The sequence below is a fragment of the Chiloscyllium punctatum genome, chromosome 26 (assembly GCF_047496795.1).
Source record: "Chiloscyllium punctatum isolate Juve2018m chromosome 26, sChiPun1.3, whole genome shotgun sequence".
NCBI lineage: Eukaryota > Metazoa > Chordata > Chondrichthyes > Orectolobiformes > Hemiscylliidae > Chiloscyllium > Chiloscyllium punctatum.
In genome coordinates, this window is record NC_092764.1 from 2,561,911 (window position 1) to 2,585,928 (window position 24,018).

The 24,018-nt window shown below is 41.4% G+C and overlaps 1 protein-coding gene across 2 annotated transcripts in view; it reads right to left on the reverse strand.

The window, feature by feature from the left end:
* The window catches only part of cdh15 (cadherin 15, type 1, M-cadherin (myotubule)), a 114,044-nt gene that overhangs the window by 2,957 nt on the left and 87,069 nt on the right, over nucleotides 1-24,018 (reverse strand). For both annotated transcript variants that reach the window (XM_072595758.1, XM_072595757.1), the window contains exons 7-12: nucleotides 22,492-22,677; nucleotides 19,080-19,333; nucleotides 18,694-18,836; nucleotides 12,196-12,432; nucleotides 10,824-11,063; nucleotides 1,815-1,951 (exon numbers count right to left, since the gene is read on the reverse strand). In XM_072595758.1, the coding sequence (XP_072451859.1) occupies nucleotides 1,815-1,951; nucleotides 10,824-11,063; nucleotides 12,196-12,432; nucleotides 18,694-18,836; nucleotides 19,080-19,333; nucleotides 22,492-22,677 (1,197 nt within the window). The remainder of the gene's footprint in view (nucleotides 1-1,814; nucleotides 1,952-10,823; nucleotides 11,064-12,195; nucleotides 12,433-18,693; nucleotides 18,837-19,079; nucleotides 19,334-22,491; nucleotides 22,678-24,018) is intronic.

Sequence of the window (24,018 nt, forward strand, 5' to 3'; positions counted from 1 at the left end):
TAATTTTGCTAATCCTCTCTTCCACCTCCCTGGAACTCTGCAGAGGCCTATAAAAACTCCAAGCAGTGTGCCCTCTCCTTCCTGTTTCTAACCTCAGCCCACACTACCTCAGTAGACAAGTCCCCATCAAAATTTCTCTCAGCCACCGTTATACTATCTTCGAATAACAAGGCCACGCCTTCCCCCTCTTTTACCGCCTTGCTGTTCTTAATGAAAGATCTAAACCCTGGAAACTTCAACATCCATTCCTCACCCTGCTCTATCCATGTCTCCGAAATGGCCACAGCATCGAAGTTCCAGGTACCTATCCATGCTGCAAGGTCACCTTCAGTCTGAGAGCTGGCTCTGGTGAAGCCAAATCAGTGTCAACGACTTTCCAAATGTAAATAAAAGGTGACTTGGTGACAGGATACTGGCCTCTGTGGAGTTATTTCAGTGGTGATGAAAGAAAAGCATGCTCCTGAAGACATTCACTTGCAATAGTTAACTTTGAGTTGAGGTCAGCATTTCTGGCATCATGCTGTTATTTTGAAAGCTTTATTCATTTGATCCTGCCATCGAAGACTGGGGTTTTTTTGAGCAAATGACATTGGGGGTGGGCGGGTAGATGAAAAGCAACAAGTAATTCTCCTAACAGTTGAAGACCACAGCTTTATTAGTTATTAAGAGCCTAACTTTCCCTGAGGCATCAGATACTAAAGTCTTTCAAGAGTTGATGGATTTAGTTAAGGAATGTTGTGACCCCAAACCTCCCCTAATTCTGAGATGCTGTGGGTTTTACTTGGCAATTTGGGAACCAAGGAATCCTTATCTGGATTTTTGACTAAATTAAGAAGACTAGCAGAGGCATGTGACTTTGATTTAACCCTTTATTAGATGCTGAGAGAGTGTTTGGTATGTGGCATTAATGGTGTACCAACAAAAGTGCCTACTAGCTGAAGCCCAACTGGACTTCAAACAGACACTACAACTGGCTTTATCATTGAAAAATGCTGCAGTGGAAAATATGAGTTGCAGGGTATTTCGATGGAAGTGGACACCCTCACTAATCTGGCTGAATTTATAGAACATCACTTGAGTGCAGGCAGTTGTACAGCCTCACTCAGGACATGTCCTGACCAGAGGGACTGTAGGTTAGCTCACAACTAGAAAGCTAGTAACACCCTGTTCTCCAGCTCCTCATTCTGTCTCTCTGTCTAATCTCAACCTCCCAGGTGCACTCTCAGCATTTACCTCCCTCTTTCTCTTGGCCTCAGTCTCTCCCTCTCCCTCTCTCTGATTCTTGCTTTCACTGGTACTCTGATCACTTGTGGAATCACAGCAAGAGGAGGAGATGCATGCATACACTGAAATCATGGCTGATTTGTGACCTTACTCCATTCACCTGCATTTTTCACATATTCCTTAATACCATTGTTAATAAAACAAATCAATCTCAAATTTTAAATTCTGTTGAATATGGAGGATGAGGATTACATATGGTGAATGTGTATTATATAGGAACAGGGATTATATATGGGATTAGAGAAAGTTTACATAAAGTGGGGATTATATATAATAAGAATTATATGTGGAATATTTATGAGAAAGGGAGATTATGTAAAGAGATTAGGGTTTATATGCAAAAGGACTAGGAATGATATACAGATGGGGTAGGGATTGTGTATGGAGAGATGAGGATTATATTTGGGGGGGATGTAGGGACATAGAGGGGTGCAGATTATATTCACAGATAAATGTAGTCTGCAGTTGTCCTGCATATGTTGATGTTGCTTAGGACATTATTTACTATAATTTGTGAATTGCTCACTGACCTGATCTTCCTCTCCTCCTCCCTGCTCGTTGTAGTTTAAAATGTTGTCCCGAATGTCATCTTCAGAAGCAGCCAGGAGTCCCTTGTGGTGGAGACGGCGGTGAAGACAGTCAGAAACTGCCACAAGCAGAATGAGAACTGGTATAGTGACAGTGTGAAAGAGAGAGAGAGTATACGTCAGTATGATCATCAAAATGGACCTCAACACAGAGTTAGGAACTGTGGGTCTCAGGAAAGAGTTACTCTCTTTCTGTTTGAAGTTCTAACCAGATGAAGATTTCATTGTTCACATGATCTATGTGTTGCTAGTTGGGCCAGCATTTGTTGCCCATCTTAATTCCTTTGAAAAAGTGATGATGTGCTGCCTTCTTGAACCCTGCAGTTCATTTGGTGTAGAGATGCTGTAAAGATGGCATTTTTCATTTTTTTTGTATCTCCAATTGTGGACTGCAAGAGAAAAGGGCTAGTTGAAAAGCAAAGGATTGTTGAAGGATTACAGCACTTTTTAAAATCAAGTTACCTGATACTCATTGTAAGTGCTGTTAACAGATGGTTTATGCAATGGGAAAAGCCTAGTTATAGGTGAGCTGGAGCCATGGGACTATATATAAATGGAGATTTGACCAGCAACATTTACATCCAACAAAAAAGCTACTGTTTTGGGAGTTAAAATACCTCCTGAGCAAAAATTGAGTGCCCTCCTTGTGATGATAGGATCTAACATCTGGCCCGAATCAGCCAAGATCCTCCTCCATTCATTGCAGCCAAGAACACTCTTCATTTCTTCCTGGACCATCCCTGCTCATCCCAGCCCAGCTCACCCAGAGCTCCATCTCCATTGGCAAATCTGGAATAGTCTACAGGATTATACAATGGAATTTACCAATTTGTCAGAATTCTGCTTCAGGACACTGAGCGCAAGTGAACCAATACTGAGCAATGGGCAAACTAGCATGGGGTAAATAAAGTCAATAAATTAATTGCATGACTCAAAGCTTGGTGCGGCTGGCATAAGTTTCATTTCATTGGTACTGGCATCAGCACTGGTAGAAAGGAAATTCTAGTTGGACATGTTTTGCTTGAACAGTGCTGGGATCACTGTCCTGGTGAATTGACTAACCAGGCTTAGAGATGGGATTTCAGAGAGAGAGAGAATGTAGCCTTATGAAGTAAAAGGATATTGCAACATTGCAGGGCAGCTATTTGGATAATGATATACATTGGATATGCAGTTTTAGCTATTATGGAGAAATTGTTTGCATGGAGATTAAAGATGGGACTAAATATTCAGGAATATGTGACTTTTTGAAAGGATAGGCAGGAAGTAAAGGGTGGAATATATATACCTGCAAGTAATGATCTTGGATTGGAAGATGTTAAACCTGTATAAGCGGAGGTAAGGAATAACAAGGAGAAAGAAGACATTAGTAAAAGTAGTCTATTAGCCCCTGATCAGTAGCTATACTGTAGGACAGAGAATATACCTAGAGAAAATCAAGGCATATAGAAATGGTAGTACATTAATCGTGGGTGACTTTAATCTTTGTATAGATTGGGAAAATCAAATTGGCAGAGGTAGCCACAGGAGGAACTCATAGGGCTGAATCTTTTTTTTTGTTTTTTTTGTTGACAAAGTATGAGTTGCGATGAGTTTTTTGGAGGGAGTCTTGATATAATGCCCAACAAGATGTCTTGCCATATCTTATCAAATGCACTGCACAAACTTCCTACCACCTCTGACATTCCTCAAGTTTAATTCTATCCACATCTTACCACTTACCAAGTCCCAGTATACCTCTGCACTCACTGAATATCTACCAAAAGACAGACACCCTTACCATGGACACTGGAAGTGTCCCTGATTTCCCACATATTGCAGGTGGAGCATTTCATGAGGCGGAGATCTACCATTTCAAACTTTATCTGCTAAAGTGATGACAGACAATAATCCAGGAACTGACTACGCAACATATCAACTGGTCACTAAACTCAAATCTCTTACTTCTGCTCTCCATTCCTAGCATATTACAACCACAAAAAAGTAAGTGCTTTCTTCAGTCACAATTCACTCAGTCTGCAAACATGGTTCCTGAGGAGGTAAGACCAGGTCATCTTTTGAGTCGTGACATCTTGCCCTTGCAGCCAAAACTGTCACAAGAGGGTCGATGATATTTTCTGCTCCACCAGGGTGCATGCCAGATTCTTCTGTTACCTTACAATACTCTATCTCAGCTATTGCACCAATCTCCCACCAAGTCAGAAGCCATCTGATTTTACTGCTCCTCGGATGCTGCCTGAACTGCTCTGCTTTTCCAGCACCACTCTAATCTAAACTCTGGTTTCCAGCATCTGCATTCATTGTTTTTACCTAGAAGGCATCTTCTCAATCTCTGAGAACAAACCGTTCGGCTCAGATACTGACACCTTATGGGAACGTTAGCGCAATCTGATGAGCAACTGCAGCAACTTTGTAGCTGGCTGAGTGGTAGAAGAACACAGCAAACCACTGACACTTGGAGGATTGCTGGAGACAGGCTGAGCCCCAGAAGAAATAGTACCCTGTGGGGTCAGCATCCAGTAACTTCAGGTGCATCTTCAGGACCAATGACCTGGCAACAGGAACTACGAACCTGACGTGTGTGCCAGATGCCCATTCCTCCGAAGGGGACAGCTAAAGGAGGAGCCATACACAGGGCCTTCAGAATTTTCCTCTCCAAACACTCCTGAGGCGGCAGGGCTCTCCATCTCCTCCTTACTGGACCCCCTTCGAGCTTTGAAAATTCAAGATGAAGAGGGTCCGCTTGCCTCTGCCAAGATAACTCATGGCATGTCTGACCCATCCTAACCTAAACAGCCCCAGGGTCGCATGACCAAACCGCCAGGGCCAATGGACTCAACTGCCAAGTAGGCATTCTCACTTTAACTGCAGAACCAGGGACTACACTGAGATGTTTGGGAGGAAGAAGAAGAGGAAAGTATTGAGGACATTTTAGTGGCACGGATGATAATAATGGTTCATTATTTGGAATGTTTCTATAAACTGCATTTTCAACCTTACATTTAGCTGTTTGTCTCTCTGTGTAGCCCCAAATGTAAGTGCCAGTGCAATACCAAACTTCAGTGGCCACATAGGATGTACCATGAGTCAGTGTCTGTGTTGAAAACTTTCTGCAACATGTAGAAGCAAGATGAACAATTAATTTTCTGCTGACATCATTGCCCCTAATTCTACCACATTACTATTCTGGTTGAAGTTCAAGATGGCAGCAGCGGGGCAGCGGGGTAGACAGCATTCAGGCTCCTCACCCAGGGCTCATCCATTCTGACCTTCTTTTTCTGTTCATTCCTCATTGTTCTTCTTACTTTCCTTATAGGCTTTTTTTGGAATGAAAATTAACTTGGAGTAGCGGTGACATCAGCTGAGGGCCAAAGCAAAGTAAGCTAGAGGCCCGAGTGAAGTGGGGACAGCCAGTGTGCCCAGAGCAGAATGGGGACATTTGTTGGATGGATGTGAGTGGTCAGCAGCTTGTAAGTCCAGTCAGACCACACGTGGAAGTCCCCTGCATTGATCTACTGAAGGCCCTTTATGGAACGATTGCATTGTTTATCTTATTAACTTTATTTTATATAACTTATACCAAGAATAACTGTAAGGTAAGTTACATTTTTTTTCTTTATTTCTCTGTTTTGTATCTAAGATTTGTACTGAGGTACTTTGTGCATAAGATGGTACAACATGGAGCAACAATGTAAACTTTTCACCATACTCCTATACTTCTGTACTTGAGTAGATGTGACAATAAACCCGATTCTATTTCTTCTAATTCTTTCCCTGGCTTCAGTGTCCAAAAGTGTTGATGTGGATGAGATGGTCAGGGAGGTGTACAGCCTACAGGGAGCCAATGCATTAAAATGGCCAAGGACTAGGGACCATGCAGATCTGTGTCTTATACAGTGCATGAGCCTGTTTAATTGTAGCCTGCAGCCTCCTCTCTCTCATAGGTTGATACACTTTACCCAACCACTCCAAGTATGGTTGAAACCATTTCTTTCTCATTGTGTACTTTCAATTTTCAACATGATGGAAGGCTACAATAAGCACTCTTCAGCTGGTGACTTCCAGCCTGAACCTCTATCGTGTTAACGAGACTCTGAGCAACCAGATACCCTTCCTGTGAATTACTTAGACTTCGCACATCCCCAGGTCCCCACCCACTCCATCTACATGAGTCTGCAGCTTTCTATCTTCCCCTCTTCCCATACCCCTTATGGTCATACACTGCCCATCCCTTAAAGCCAGAATATGCCTAACTCTGGTGAACTTCCACTCCCACATGACCTTTTTCCCAATGATGCTTTCCCTTTTTAACATTTGTGCAGATACTGTTGTCCTCTTTCACAAAATATCACCTCTTTTGCCTCTTGGCCTGTAGCCTCCAATCCTGAAGAATTGGTTTCTGATTCATTTTTCCACAGCAACAGCCTCCCTTGTCCCACCCTTCTGTGGACAACCATATTTTCCATGGCCCATCCTACTAACTGCAATCTAACTGGACAACCCCAGTTGAAAAGTGCCCAGACCCTATTCTGGTGGTCACACATCACCCCAATCTCATTAGCCCTAGAAGCCAGACTGGATTCTGTGGCAGCATATGACTAACTGTGACACTTTCCCTAAACTGCAAAAATATGGATCCTCTGATCTAGATCATTCAGCCAGATGTCTGACTGTAGCAAATCCACTGGACTGGTTTTGAAGGCTATCCTTGACCTACTGTGTCTGAGCAGTTTTCCAACACTTGGTTACTTGCTTGTTGCACATGCAATGTCTCTATGTGTCTGCCGAAAGTTGCTGTCACACAGTGCAGGTGGGAGATTGACATAGAGCAAGATGTCCTCCAGTTTGACTGAGGATTACTGAGCAGCAAGACAAGCTGCTGGTTATGTGGCAATGCAAGGCATGCAGGCCGGCATAAAGTGAATAAGCTCAAAGAGAGCAAGTAAGCATACTTGAGACGCAGCCTGATCTTATCCATGACCTGGATGTTTGACCCTACATGCCAGTGTCCCTGCTACAGCCTTTCAATGTTACTTGCTGATCTGCCCAGCAACGCAAGTCATGCTGTCTAAGACAGAGGTATTGGAGAGGTGCCACGACAATCATGAGGGTTTGGCAGATGCAAATACAAATGTTCATGGGCGAGGGACATCTATGGTGGCCAGAGATCATGCTCTGAGACGCTGTTTAATTCTCAACGACATGGAAACTCTTTGTAGTCAGTGACAAGCTAAAGTCACTGGGTACCTGTTCTGATTTCCATTTTGAGTTTTCTTGAATTCCAGCTTGTTTGATGTATTTGGTAAGATAGGAAACTGAATATTAGTGAGACAAGTTGAGTTATTACTAAGGCATTTAACAAGTTATAATGCCCCTTATTTGGCAACATAATGAAAAACATACCTCATCACTCAGTAAATGCATGAAAGTCGCAGTGAAATGCTCCCAACATTGATATTGGCCTCACCGGACTCCTCACCTGATTCTGCCACCATCCACTGGTAGATTGTCTCAGTCACTCAGACCACTATAAGACTTTACCCATAGAGTATATTTAGGGCAGTTCTTTAGTAAAATATGCTGTGGATCCAGTCTGGCTATTTTGGATCGAGTAATATCTAATGAGGCTGGTTTAACAAATGATCACAGAGTAAAGGATCCCCAAGGAAGCATTGACCATAACATGGTAGAATTTAATCATCAATTTAACAGTAAGAAAGCTTAGTCAGAAACAACTGTTGCAAACTTAAATTAGGATAATTATGAAAGAATAAGAGTAGAATTAGCTAGAGTGGTCTGAGAAAAATGTTGAGCAGAAAAGATGGTCGAGGAATAGTAGTGGATATTTAAGAAAATAGTGTTCAGCCAGAGGTTTGCAAAAGCTTTAGAAAACATCAAAAAATGATCAAAAAAAGGTGAAAATAGACTTTTGAGGCTAAAAAAAAGGCTTCTTTAAATACATAGAAAAGAGAGGCCAAAGTGGACATTGATACCGCAGAGAATGAGGCTGGAAATAATAATGGGGAAACAGGAAAAGACAGAGGAGTTGAATAAACACTTTGCATCAATATTCATCATATAAAAGACAAATAGCATTCTAGGAATGCTAAATAATCATGGAGCAAAAGAAGGCAAGAGGAAATAAATACCATCAACAGAGAAAATGTATTAGGGAAACTAATGGGCTAAAAAACAACACAACCCCTAGACTTGATGAGCTGTATAAACCATATAATATTAAAAGAAGCAGCTACAGAGATAATGGATGCACGAGTAGTAATCTTGCAAGAATTCCTGGATTCAGGAAAAAGTTCTAGAGGATTGGAAAACTGCCAATTTAAGACTCTTATGCAAAATGGGGAGACAAAAAAAATCCAAATAACAAGAGACCAGTTAGCTTAACACCTATTATTGGGAAATGGTAGACTAAATGTTAAAAGATGAAATACCAGACCATTTAGAAATGCAAAACATAATAAAGCAGAGTCAGCACGGGTTCATGTTGGGGAAATCATGCCTGACAAATTTATTAGAATACTTTGAGAAGATAACAAGTATGATAGTAAAGGGGAACTAGTGGATGTCATAGCTTTGGATTTCCAAAGGGTATTTAACAAGGTACCACATATCAGGCAGTGAATAAGAGCCCATGGAGTTGGATATAGTCTATTTGTATGGACAGAGGATTTGCTTACGAATAGAAACAGACAATTGGGATGTGAGGTACATTTTTAGGATGGCAACCTGTAACTAGTGGGGTGCCACAGAGATCACTGCTGGGGTCATAATTATTTAGAATGCATATTAAGGACTTGGATAAGGAAAGTGAATATACTATACCCATGTTTGTGGGCAATATAAAAATACAATTAAGTAACGAGGGTTATTTATACAGGTCAAATGAGTGGGCAAAAACTTGACAGGTGGAATTTATACTTTATTCATTCATTGACCAGCACTGGTTTCCCCACCACAAGTTGCCCTCAAACTGATTGGCTTGCTAAGCCATTTCAGAGGGCAGTTAAGAGTCAACCATCACTTTGCTGTGAGTCTGGAGACGGATATAGACCAGACGAGGTAAGGATGTCATTTTTCCATTCCTGATGGACGTTAGTGAACCAGTTGGATTTTTACGAAGGTCAACAATAGTTTCATGGTCATCATCAGATTTTTATTTCCAGATTGTTAATTGAATTCTGGGTGTAGGTTTGCTCACTGAGCTGGAAGGTTTGTTTTCAGATGTTTCATCACCATACTAGGTAACATCTTCAGTGAGCCTCTGGAAAAAGCACTGGTGGTGTAGCCCACTTTCTATTTATATGTTTGGGTTTCCTTGGGTTGGTGATGTAATTTCCCGTGGTGACATCATTTCCTGTGGTGATGTCATTTCCTGTTCTTTTTCTCAGGAGGTGGTAAATGGGATGCAAGTCTATGTGTTTGTTGATAGACTGCCAGTTGGAATGCCATGCTTCTAGGAATTCTTGTGTGTGTCTGAGTTTGGCTGTTGGCTCAGTTGAAGTGGTGTCCTTCCTCATCCATATGTAAGGATACTAGTGAGAGTGGGTCATGTCTTTTTGTGGCTAGATGATGTTCATGTATCCCGGTGGCTAGTTTTCTGCCTGTTTGTCCAATGTAGTGTTATATATAAACATATAAATAGAAAGCGGGCTACACCACCAGTGCTTCATCTGAAGGCTCACTGAAGATGTTACCGAGTATGGTGACAAAACCTTCCGGCTCAGTGAGCAAACTTACATCCAGAATCTCAACCTGAGCTACAAATCTTCTCAAAACATATTTATTGAACTCTAATGACAATACCGCTATGCCATTGACTCCTTTGAATATAATGTAAAAATATGAGGTAATACACTTTGGCAAGCAGAATAATGGAGCTGAATATTACTTCAATGAAGAAAGACTGTGAAAACCTGCAATGCAGAGGGATTTGGGAGTCCTAGTGCATAAACCACAAAAAACTAACTTGCTTGTAGGCAATAGGGAAGTCAATTGGAATGCCTTTTATTTAAACGTAGGGAAGCCTTGCTAAGATATAAGTTAGGCCTCATCTTGAATACCTGTGAGCAGTTTTGGTCCCCTTATTTAAAAGATATTACTGACATTAGAGACAGTCCAGATAAAATTAATCCTAGGTATGGAGGAATTTTATTATGAGGAGTGTTTGAGTCGGTTCAGCCTGTTCTGATTGGAAAACCTCAAACTGAGCTACAAATCTTCTCAAAATTCGTTCTGATTGGAATTTAGAAGAATAAGAGGTGGCCTTATTGAAACATGTGAGGTTCTGAGGAGATTTCAACATCCTTTCTCCCCAGCAGTCTGCACTCTTCCATGTCCCACCAGCTATAGTACAAATGCTTCCCCCTCCACAGGTCACATCAGCTCTAATGAAGAGTCACGTAGATTCGAAACATTAGCATGCTGTCTCTCCATGGATGCTGCCTGACTCACTGTGATCTCCAGCATTTGTTGTTTTCAGTACAGCTTCCAGCATCTGCAGTCATTTGATCCTTGAAAACTAGATTTTGGGAGGTGGTTCCCAAGGAAGCTTCTAGGTCAAGAGGGCACAATCTGAGTAAAGGTTGCCCAATTAGGACAGAGATGAAGCTATCCTCTGTAAGAATAGTGAGTGTATGGACTTCCTTACCTATAGATACTGATCATTCAGTATATTCAATTTTTAATTGGTAAGGGAATTGAGGGCTGTAGGGAAAAGGCATGAAAGTGAAATTGAGGATTATCAGGTCAGTCATGATCTCATAGAATGGCAGGAGCAGACTTGATGGGCTGAATGGCCTACTTCTGTTCCTCCATCTTCTGATTTGTTTTGGCCAGACTGTATAACTGGAAGGCACAATACCATGGACTGACTATATGTGAAACAGATGTTAGGGGAAAGAATCATTGGAAAGGCAAGGGGAAACTGATACTCACAAAGTAAGAGCAGGACGCTGGTGAGAATAACCATTGCAGCTCCAAAGCTCAGACCCACGTGGGTACCAAGAATTGCAGCTGCTCCAGGTGTACAATCTCCTTTCACACTGCAGAAACAAATGGTCACATTCAGGGTGTGGTCCTGGCTTAGACGTGGCTGCCCTGAGTCACTCACACGAATCTGGAGGCTATAAGTTCCTTCACTGACATCCTGCCGAGCTCTCAGCTGAGAATGTGTGTCTGTCGGTGAGAACAGAAAAATTGAAATCTGTCTGTAATATGAATTGCCAAATTCTGCACTCCATCAGCAACATTCCCTTGATAACTTTCATTATTCCAAACTTATTATCATAAAATCCAGAAACAAAAGTAAAAATTCTGGAAACGCACAGATTCAAAGTCTGGGACATGGTGGGTTCTGAATGGGGATGGACAGGATCAATCCAATTCTTTAGGGGCTGCTGGTAAATAAATTCCAATGGCTTCATCAGGCTAATATTGAGATGTTATTTGCAAATGAAGTATACCTCTTGCTTCAGGCATGGGCTCATATAACTCTTAGTATTGATGGTTTTATTTATATATGTTTAGTAATATGGAGTGGCTCAGTGATAGCACTACTGCCTTACAGCAACAGTGACCTGGGTTCAATTCCAGCCTTGGGTAACTATTTGTGTGGAGTTTGCACATTCTCCCTGTGTCTGCGTGGGTTTCCTCCAGGTGTTCCTGTTTCCTCCCTCAGTCTAAAGATGTGCAGATTAGGTGGATTGACCATGTTAAATTGGCCATTGTGTCCAGGGATATGCAGGCTAGGTGGATTAGCCATGGGAAATGTAGGGTTACAGGGACAGGATAGGGAGGTGGGATGCTGTTCGAAGGAACCATATAGACTTGATGGGCAAATGGCCTGTTTCCACACAGTAGGAATTCTATGATTTTGTCTATGTGGACGTACTCAGTTTAGATACAAAATAAACCTTCCTGTACTATGTCAAAATGAAAGTTAAGCTCTCTCTACACTGCCCGCAACAAAAAAAAACCAGAACAGGGACAGCATGGGGTTAGATACAGAGCTAAGCTCCCTCGACACTGTTCCCATCAAACATTCCCAAGACTGGTACATCATAGGGTTCAGTACAGAGAAATGCTCCCCCTATGCCATCTCTGCGAAATACTCTCAGGGCAGGTATAGTTTGGAATTAGACACAGAGTAAGTTCCCTCTACACTGTCCTTGGTAAATCACTTGCAGGACTAGTACAGCACAGGATTAAATACAGAGTAAAGTTTCTCTCTATGAACAATGACTGGCAATGGGCCATTCTTATTGTATCTGATGTTTCCTGACACATTTCACCCTCAGACTACACCCACCATTTAAGTGACTGATTGTCCAGTTCTGGGAATATTCAGAGTCATCGGGAACAATCTCAAAATGAAAGGGTTCAGCATGAGGCTCAAGGTCTCCATCCAGTGCCCAGAGGAGGACTCCATCATCCTTGTCCCACTGACTGCACAAAAAGCCTTGTTGTGGGTATAGAACAGGAGGGAAATCGTTGACCTCAGTCACATGAATCTCCAGGGTTCCTGTTGCTGTATGTGGTGGCTCTCCTGTTATTACAAACATCACAAGTTAAAGAATTAGAAGAATCCTAAACAAGCATAATTCTCCTGCTGCCAGACCTGCTGAAATTTTCCAGCATTTTCTCTTTTGTTTTCAGATTCCAGCATCTGCAGGAATTTGTTTTTATTTTAATTCTCCTTCAATACTGATATTCTATACCATTGAAATAATGTAGCACTGAAAGTGTACCCCCATTCTTCCACAAGGGATACAATGAGAATAGATTCCCTGGATTGTGGAGTTAAGTGATGGTTGAGGAGGAAATACATTGAACAGATGCCAGAGCAGAGAGTGGTCACCATCCATTAGCAGAGGGGCAGAAGGGAGAGAGAAAAATAAGAAGTGGGGGAGTGAGATGGAATGGACAGGAGAAGAAAGGATAGGGGAGGTGACTGACAGGGAGGGGAGAGTAGAAGAATGAACAGAGTGAAATAATAAAGGACAAGAAAAGATGGAATGGAGAGGGTAAAATAAGTGGGAAAAGAAACGTGTAGGAGAGGAGAGGATTGTTTTTTAATGAGATCCAGTTTGGAACCTGATCACTAGTTTAATAATGTTAGCTGCCCATTTCTTCACTGTAAATCATCACCATGCGACTTATATGTCATTATCCAATGCAATTCCCTAAATGCCATACTTCTCATTCTGGGAAGTAAGTGCATCTCAAATTGGTGCAAATGGGAAAAGTAGATAAGCCAAGTATAACTGAGAGCCATTATATGTCCCACTTCGCAGCTATTGTGGAGCCAAAGATTTGCAATAATACAGATAAAATATTGGGAGGAATGTGAAATGATCAGGATGAGTGTGAAATCGACTGAAAAGAATGTGAAGTAAATAAGAATCAATGAACAGGTCAAGATCATTGTGAAGCAGATGAGGAGGAATGTGAGCTAGAATTACAATAAAGTAGGTCAGGATCACTGAAATGAAAGAGAAGGTGGATGCGAGTCGGTTGCCTGGTGAGTACAAGGTGCTGTTTCCCTTTCTCCAAAATTAGCCTTAGGACTGGGAAAATTAAAACTTCCAATTTTTTATTTAATTGCCAGTGTTAAGTAAAATTTGGGGATTGATAGTAAACCAGAAGGTTGGGCTAAGTCTTACGGCTTGGTGATAGTGAACTGCCATGCATTGGGAACTGTTTGCCAGACAGGAAACAAAGAGCAAAATAAGCAGGCCTCTTTTTGATTGACAAGCAATGACTAGTACCACAGTGATCAGTGCTTGGACTCCAGCTGTTCACAATATAAATTATTTAGATGAGGTAACTAACTGTAATATCTCTAAGTTTGTAGATGACAAAGCTGGGTGGGAAGGTGAACTATGAAAAGGATGCAGAGATGCTTCAGTGTGATTTGGACGAGTTGAGTGAGTGGGCACATGTATGACAAATGAAATATAATATGGATAAATGGGAGATTATCCATTTTGTTAGCAAAAAAGGTCAATGTCACTGATTCTTAACTGCCCTCTGAGCAATTACAGATAGGCAATAAATGCTGACCCTCATCCTGTGAATGAATAAAACAAAAACAATTAAACAACTCACTGGAGGAACAGATTTCACAAATATCCCCAAACTCACCGAAGGGGGAAATGCACTCACCAGTGCATTAGCAGCATTTTCCACTCATTTTATTAATTATGTAAAATCTGTATAATACCGTATTCAGTCTCAACCGGAGTATTGAATCCAGTTCTGTGCAACACACATTGTAAAGAATGTGAATATATTTGGGAGGGAAAAATTCACAAAAATAGTTCCAGGGATGAGGAACTTCAGTTATGTGGATCGATGAGAGAAGTTAGGGCATTTCTCCCTGGAGAAGAGAATGTTGAGAACAGATTTGATAGAGAAGTTCCAAATCTTGATGGGTCGGGATATAATGGATAAGGAAAAGCTCTTCCCCATTGTTGGATGGATCGTCAGAGGGCATCAACTTAATATAGTTGCAAAATAAGTAATGGAGTCATGAGGAAAACATTTTTTTAATGTAGAAAGTGGTTAGGATTGGAAATTCACTTCGAGAGAGTGCAGTTCAATCAAGGCTTTCAAAAGGCAATTAGATCAGTATTACAGAATTGTTATGGCTCAGCATTAGGTCATTTAGCTCATCATGTCTGAATTGACGCTCCGTAGATTTTGAAGTTAAAAATCACACAACACCAGGTTATAGTCCAACAGGTTTAATTGGAAGCACTAGCTTTCAGAGTGCTGGTCCTTCATCAGGTGGTTGCGGAGTACACAGTTGTAAGACACAGAACTTATAGCAAACATTTGCAGTGTGATGTAACTGAAATTATACATTGAAAAATACCTTGATTGTTTGTTAAGTCTCTCATCTGTTAGAATGACCATGTTAGTTTCAGTTCTTTCATATGTAAATCGCAAAACTAATGTTCACTTGAGAATGAAACTTTTTAAAAATGTTTTGCGATTTACATATGAAAGAACTGAAACTAACATGGTCATTCTAACAGATGAGAGACTTAACAAACAATCAAGGTATTTTTCAATGTATAATTTCAGTTACATCACACTGCAAATGTTTGCTATAAGTTCTGTGTCTTACAACTGTGTACTCCGCAACCACCTGATGAAGGACCAGCACTCTGAAAGCTAGTGCTTCCAATTAAACCTGTTGGACTATAACCTGGTGTTGTGTGATTTTTAACTTTGTACACCCCAGTCCAACACTGGCATCTCCAAATGTAGATTTTGACTCACTACCAAACTCCAGTCATTTCCCCATAACCCTGCAAGTTGGTTCTATTTAAATAACCATCCATAGCACTCTTGAATGCCTCAACTGAACCTTCCTCCACTACATGCTCCAGACCATGCATTCCAAACCCAAACTATTTGCTGTGTAAAAAGGTTTTTTTTCTCACGTCACATTTGCTTCTTCTGCAAAACCCTATGCCCTCTAGTTCCTGAAATTTTATAAGCAGGAACAGTTTCTCCCTATCCACTCCGTCCAAACGTCACATGATTTTGAAAACTTCTATCAAATCTTCTCCTGAACTTTACCTCTCCAAAGAAATCCCAACTTCCCTGATCTACTTTCATACTGAGGTTTCTCATTCTTAGAGCTATTCGTGTAAATCTTTTCTGTACTCACGCCAATGCATTCTCATCCTTCCTAATATGTGGTACTCAGAATTTTATACATAATATTTTCTGCCAAAGTCTAAGCAATGTTATCTCCCTCCTATTGTAATGTGTGCCCTATAAATTAAGCCTCGCACGTAGTGGAGGAAGGTTCAATTGAGGAATTCAAGAGTGCTATGGATGGTTATTGAAATAGAAACAACTTGCAGGGTTATGGGGAAATGACTGGAGTTTGATAATAAGTCAAAATCTACATTTGGAGATGCCAGTGTTGGACTGGAGTGTACAAAGTTAAAAGTGCTTGGTAATGAACCAGGCCAGGTATTTAATTTAGTTGTAGGTAAGCACTTTGGAGAGAGTGATCATAATTCAGTTATGTTTAGTTTAGCAAGGGACAGGGATAGGTACATGCCATAGGTCAAGGGTTACCGATGGGGCAAGGGCAATTATAATGCGATTTGGCAAGAATTAGGATGTATAGAATGGGGTAGCAAAATGCAGGTGATGCAGACAATGGAAATGTGGAGATGGTTTAAGGAACAGATATTACGTGTCCTTGATAGGTATGTCCCTGTCAAGCAGGGAGGAAGTGATAAGGTAAGGGAACTCTGGTTTACAACAGAAATTGCATCTCTTGTTAAGCAGAAGAAGGAGGCTTATGTGACGGTGAGATGAGATGGTTCAGATGAGGCAATGGAGAGTTACAGATCAGCTAGGAAGGATTTAAAGAGAGAGTTAAGAAGAGCAAAGAGAGGACATGAGCAGTCTTTAGCAGGTAGAATAAAGGAGAACCCTAAAGCTTTCTATAGGTATGTGAGGAATAAAAGGATGATTAGGGTGGGAATAGGGCCAGTCAAAGACAGAAGTGGTAAGTTGAGTGTGGACCCTATGGAGATTGGAGTGGTGCTAAATGGACAATTCTCATCGGTTTTCACTCAGGAAAAGAAGAATATTATAGAGGAGAAGAATGAGGTACGAGATATTAGACTAGAAATGTTCGAGGTTAGTTATAAACAGGTGTTATCAATTCTAGAAGGAGTGAAAGTAGGCAAGTCCCCTGGGCCAGATGGGATTTATCTGAGGATTCTCTGGGAAGCTAGGGAGTAGATAGCAGAGCTTTTGGCTTTGATATTTGAGTCATCATTATCTACAGGTTTAGTACCAGAGGACTGGAGGATTGTAAATGTTGTGCCCTTGTTCAAGAAGGGCAGCAGAGATGACCCAGGTAATTATAGACCAGTGAGCCTTACTTCTGTTGTAGGAAAGGTTTTGGAAAGGAATATAAGAGTTGAGATTAACAATCATCTAGCAAGCAACAATTTGATTTCAGAGAGTCAACATGGTTTCGTCAAGGGCAGGTTGTGTCTCATAAACCTCATTGAGTTTTTTGAGAAGGTGACCAAGCCCGTAGATGAGGGTAGACCAGTTGACGTGTTATAAATGGACTTCAGTAAAGCCTTAGATAAGGTTCCACATGGTAGGCTGTCGGACAAAATGCAGAAGCATGGAATTGAAGGTAATTTAGAAGTTTGGATTAGAAACTGGCTTTCTGAAAGAAGGCAGCAAGTGGTGGTTGATGGAAAGTATTCAGCCTGGAGTCTGGTTACTAGTGGTGTGGCACAACGATATGTTTTGGGACCACCGCTGTTTGTCATTTTTATAAGTGACTTAGACGCAGGTATTGGTGGATGGATTAGTAAATTTGCAGATGACACAAAAGTCAGTGGAGTAGTGGACAGTTTGGAAGAGTGTTACAGATTGCAGGGGGACTTAGATAAACTGCAGGATTGGGCTGAGAGGTAGCAAGTGCAGTTCAAAGCAGCTAAATGTGAGGTAATGCACTTTGGGAAGAATAACAGGAAGGCAGAATACTGAGTCAATGGAAAGATTCTTGGTAGTGTGGATATGCAGAGGGATCTTGGAGTCCATATACATAGATCCCTGAAAGTTGCCACCCAGGTTGATCGTACTGTCAAGAAGACATACGGTGTGTTAGATTTCATTGGTAGAGGGATTGAGTTCCGGAGCTGCAATATTATGCTGCAACTATACAAAACGCTAGTGTGGCTACACTTGGAATATTGTGTATAGTTCTGGTTGCCATATTTCGGGAAGGATGTGGGAGCATTGGAAAAAGTGCAGAGGAGATTTATGAGGATGTTGCCTGGTCTGACGTGAAGGTCTTATGGGGAAAGGCTGAGAGACTTGGGTCTGTTCTCACTGGAAAGAAGAAGGCTAAGAGGGGATTTGATAGAGACATACAAGATGATCAGAGGATTAGATAGGGTGAAAGTCTTTTTCCTGGGATGATTACATCAGCTTGTACGAGGGGGCATAACTACAAATTGAGGGGTGATAGATTTAAGACAGATGTCAGAGGCAGGTTCTTTACTCAGAGAGTGGTAAGGGCATGGAATGCCCTACCTGCCAATGTAGTTAACTCAGCCACATTAGGGAGATTTAAACAATTCTTGAATGAGCACATGGATGATGGGATAGTGTAGGGGGACAAGCTGAGAATAGTTCATGGTGCAATATCGAGGCCCGAAGGGCCTGTTCTGCGCTGTATTGTTCTATGTTCTAACTCTGAGTGTTTTATTATCAGCACTCTCTACCTGAGCTGTCATCTTCAATGGATTATGCACATGTACATCCAGATATCACTGCTTCTGCATACCCTTTAAAGCGATACTGTTTTTTTTATTGCTTCACTTCACATTGAAATTCATCCGCTAACTATCCATCTGAAAAAATATTGCAGTCTGCAGGGAAAAGGCAGGACAATGTCAGAATGTGAATTGCTTCAGCATGTGCTGGCGTAGACAAGGGTGAGATGAGTGGTCTCCTCCTCTTGCCTGCTGCAACTATTGCAACTAGTCTGTGTTCAAAAGCAGTAAAACTAACACATTGAAATGCAGAGAGGAGGTCCCAAGTCTAAGATGCAATAGAATTTGCAATGTGAACTCTCTTTATTTTTCAGTTTTATTGCTCTATTCCTGCTGTCTTTCTACCAATCATGAGCATGGACTCCATTTACTACCTTATTTATATGGACGACACTAATTATTATTTCAATTTATACTGTTCTTTAACTCTGTCATTCCCATCAGTCTGTACCTCAGTATTCATTGCTTACCATTGTCCGTGGCTGTGATAACAGCTATATACCGATGTTTGAGCAGGAATGGAGAGCCACGCTGAATCTTCTGCTGAATAAATATCTCCCCTGTATTCACGTCCACCATTAACCAATCGGCAGGATCATACTGAATCCCGTAACTGGAATACAGGAGAGGGTGGGGTTAATGGCCCAGGAGGTAAAGACCCAGAGGAAAAAGTGCAGACAGTAAACACCCCTAACACCAGGGCTACACAGGCTGTGAGGGTAAACATCCCAGACACAACAGGCAAACATCCAAACAAGGATGGGGGAATAGCCAGGCAAGAGGGGTAATAAACCCAAACCGAAAAACAGAAATACATGATCAGACTAAGAATTGAACAATTAACTGTCATCCTCACCTGATATTTTGTTGTTGTTTGGTGTCAGGATCAGTGACAGTATAGACTGTTAGAAAGCTTCCCGCTGTTAAACCTTCTGGCACATTCAGTTCTCGGGGGTCTTCCACAAACCTAGGAGCTTCATTCACATCTGTAACTGTCACAATGACTTTAGCTGAGGAACGGAGAGTTTGAGGTGCGCCAGGACTGACGGCTTCCCTGTTCTTCACTTCTATAGTCAGGATATGTTTGTCGACCTTCTCATAATCCAGACTCTGAAATAGGTGGCAGCACAATAAACCCTGATGGATAACTCCTTGGTTTCTCCATTTTATTTTTCCTTTGCCTCAACTTTTCTTCCCTTGTACACTAGTAATGTGACCATTGTCCCAGCCTGTGTCTAAAATACACTGAACGACAACTTACATTTATATATTATCTTTAACCAAGCAAAATACCCCATTACGCCCCATGGGAGCTTTACAAAGCCAAACATGATACTGAGTCACATAAGGAATATCAGGATACATTATGAAAAGCTTGACAAATACTATAAGGAGCATCTTAAAGGAGGGGAGAAAGGTGCGGGGATACAAGTTTGGAGAGAATTCTTGTATTTAGCGTGATGACCCTTATGTTCTGGGAATATTGTACTTTCACTTTGTCCGTTGTCCCTTTAAGACCAAAGTAGGCTTGGGAGTATTGTGAAAGAGGGATAATTGTTTTCCTGATGATAATATAATTAGGTTCTAAGAAATATTTATGTGACCGCAGGTTGTCATGTGGATGAACAGCTCAGAAACAAAGAGCAAACAGACAGTTAGGTTTCAGCCTTTGTTTTGTGGCAGTCCAAAACATCCTAAAAATTCCAGTGAGAGGAAACAAAAGTGGCTTCAATAGCTTCCAAATGTAAGTTTTCTACGTGACAGTTTTAAATCCCATCCTGGTGTGAAGTTTCTGAGCAGAGACTATGTGATGTTAGTGGGTTAAACAGTTAGAAAGGGTGGGAAGGGCAGGGGACAATTCACTTCCCCACTGTTTCAATGTTGCCAGAGTCCAACAGTCCATTTATAGGAATTTAGTTGCAGGAATAGGCCACTTAATCTTTGAGCCTGTTCCACCTGGATCAGATCATTATAGTTGGTCAGATTATGGTTTCAACTCTGCATTCTCACTTGTGTTAACTTGTGGCTCTGCTGTTAGTCAAGATATACTTAAATTCCACCAACTGCGGTGGTAGGATTGGAGTTTGTGTCATAGAGTCAGAGAGATGCTCAGCACGGAAACAGACCCTTCGATCCAACCCATCCATGTTGACTTGATATCCTAAATTGATCTAGTCTCATTTGCCAGCATTTGGCCCATATCCCTCTAAACCCTTCCTATTCATATACCCATCCAGATGCCTTTTAAAATGTTGTCTTAGATGCACTCCGATGTCCAGAAATACTTGAACTCAAACAGCAATGTAGGTTTCTTTCTGTCTTGCTCCCTCTCTCTCTCACTCTCTCACTGACCATGTGGTCCTGCCTTTGTATCTCTTTCTCCTTTTTAAAATATTGTTGTTTTGATCTTTTTTCCACCCAAAGTTCCAAAACAATGCAACAGCTTATAAAACAAGAATTAGTGCTTTTGGAATTTGACTGAGCAGTAGTTAGGCTTCTGGCTTACAAGTTCAGTAATATTAACACTATGCTACCATTTCCTCTCTGAAGGGGCTTGAGAGGGGAGTTTCTGAGGAGTCTGTGTTATCTTGAATATTGGGACACATATGAGAGGAGGTTTACAGATGTGCGCCTTCTTGGTGGTAATCTGTGTCTGGGGACATTGCATGGAATACTACTGCTGGTGAATGTGATCTTAGACCAAAATGATTGAATGAGCAGTGAGAGATCCTACAAAACAAAGATTGAATTGGAAATACAGTACTACATTTGTGCAGGATGTGATGGAAGTGATTAGAACAATGTGAGGCATGAAATTTATTGATTTATTTGAAATAACCTTCACCAGTTACTCATTGTTTAAAGTATGTTAATTTGATTTGGTTTGTTATAATAAATGTTTATAAAAGTTAAATCATATTGAGCAAATTTCTTTCCATTGATGTCATGGGAATTGCTCTCTTTTAAAAAAAAGGCCTCTATAGGATTATAACATTAAGGACCAGGATTTCCATCAGTACCACCAACAGTAGACAGATTAAAAAGTTGAGGCTATGATAAACAGCAAAACTGTAAGAGTGCAGGAGTGTAGGAGTGTTGTGGGGTTGGAGGAGATAGGAAAGGGGTGAGACCCAGAGAGATTTGCTAAATAAGGGATATGAATTACAAGCCCAAAGCTCAGGCTTAACATTCTCTCTGACATTGCAGTATGAGCAATGGTTCTGCTAAGATCTTCTAGAACATAGAACGTAGAATAATACAGCGCAGAACAGGCCCTTCGGCCCTCAACGTTGCGCCGACCCGTGAACTATTCTCAGCTCGTCCCCCAACGCTATCCCATCATCATCCATGTGCTTATCCAAGGATTGTTTAAATCTCCCTAATGTGGCTGATTTAACTATATTGGCAGGTAGGGCATTCCACGCCCTTACCACTCTCTGCATAAAGAACCTGCCTCTGACATCTGTCTTAAATCTATCACCCTTCAATTTGTAGCTATGCCCCCTCCAGTACAAGCTGAAGTCATCATCCTAGGAAAAAGACTTTCACTGTCTACCCTATCTAATTCTCTGATCATCTTATATGTCTCTATCAAATCACCTCTTAGCCTTCTTTTTTCCACTGAGAACACACCCAAGTCTCTCAGCCTTTCCTCATAAGACCTTCCCTCCAGACCAGGCAATATCCTGGTAAATCTCCTCTGCACCTTTTCCAATGCTCCACATCCTTCCTGAAATATGGTGACCAGAACTCTACACAATATTCCAAGTCTGGCTGCACTAGTGTTTTGTATAGTTCTCAGTGTCAATGAGGAATAATGTAGTAATAAAACCAAAACAAAATGTTGGCACTACTCAACAGATCAAGCAGAAACTGAGAGGGTAAGGATTGGTTCATGTCCTTGGGAGAAGTTTCAACAGATTTTTATCAATTTGAACATTCAACAGGACTGAGGCAATCAGATTCCTGAAACCAGATGCTGGCTAACCTAACCATTTCACTGACAGCTGGTTAGCTGTTGGGAGATCAAGATCGAATGGCCAGACCCCAGCTGAAGAATTATCTCCAGTTGGGAGCACATTTAACCATTCAGTCTCCCCATTGATCTTTCTTGACAGCATCCTTTTGCTGCTAAGAGAGAGAAAAGAGACCATCTCCCCTCTCATAATCCTGGATTGGGTTTGGAGAGTTTTCTGAAAAAGAAGGTTCAGTTTTCTAAACATAAATCTAATTGCTAAATTGCTTTTTGATTGGTTGTATCCCTTTACTTTTTCAACAAATAAGATGCCTCTGTTGGTGTCCGGCTCAGTCTTGATGCTGAAAAGTCCACTGTCATTGCCATCAATAATCGTGTAGTCTACAAGCCAGTTCAGTGTTCCAGGTTGATCCTTGTCCACCACACTGATGTGGCCAATCTCTGCTCCCACCATGTCCTCTGATACTTCAATAGTGAACTGCAAGGACCAAATTCAGAGATTATTGGAAATTGTAATTAACAGTTATTTAAAAATGTTATATTTTCCCATTTCATGGAGAACTGAGTCTGAGCAAAGTCTGCTAAATGCCTTGACCCCAAAAACCTGCAGTGTGTTTGGTGGAAGTAAAACAGATTATTCAGAATTAAGCTGACATTAGTTACACCAAACTAATCTCAACCTCATGGTTGACATTTTCATCGTAATGACAGGACAATTCCTGGAATAACGGGACTATCTTACGCTGAAAGACTGGAGTGTATACCCTTGGGTTTAGAAGACTGAGAGGGGATCTGATTGAGACATATAAGATTATTAAAGGATTGGACACTCTGGAGGCAGGAAACATGTTTCCGCTGACGGGTGAGTGCCGAACCAGAGGACACAGCTTAAAAATACAGATGAGACCATTTCAGACAGAGATGAGGAAAAACTTCTTCACCCAGAGAGTGGTGGCTGTGTGGAATGCTCTGCCCCAGAGGGCAGTGGAGGCCCAGTCTCTGGATTCATTCCGCTCTCAAGGATTGTGGAATCAAGGGTTATGGAGATAAGGCAGGAACAGGATACTGATTAAGGATGATCAGCCATGATCGTATTGAATGGTGGTGCAGGCTCGAAGGGCAGAATGGCCTACTCCTGCACCTATTGTCTATTGTCTATTGGCAGAGCTAGGAACTCAAAACAGACCTGCATTTCTAATCAGGCATATCCATAGAACCAAGAGAAAGAAATGGAAGCCAAGATGGAGTCTACTGTTGGATGAAGATACAGACCTCTGAAAACAGCCATTTTGTGTAACAGGCCATTGGAAGAAACTGAAGGTTGCGTCTGGTAGTTCAAACAAATACTTGTCCAGGTTTCTTCATTGGGAGAACCTCTCAGGTTCACTAAAGGCATTTAAATCCTGGGAGCACCTCCAATTCTGTGAAGTTTGGCAGGGTTAACAATGGATGCTGAGGTTGTCTTTATCTTAGTAATAACACTTCAAAGTACCACACTGCAGGCATTCCTTATTCAGGTTATCCTAAACTGCTCTTTATGTATATCCCTGTTGAAACTCTACATTACAGACCTTGATCCTTTACCTTTGATAATGTCTTGCACTTTGATCCTTCAGCAAGGAGAAAATGAGGACTGCAGATGCTGGAGATCAGAGTCTAGATTAGAGTGGTGCTGGAAAAGCACAGCAGGTCAAGCAACATCTGAGGAGCAGGAAAATCGACTTTTTGGGCATAAGCTCTTCATCAGGAATAAAGGGTTTATGCTTGAAATGTTGATTCTCTTGCTGCTCGGATGCTGCCTGACCTGCTATGCTTTTCC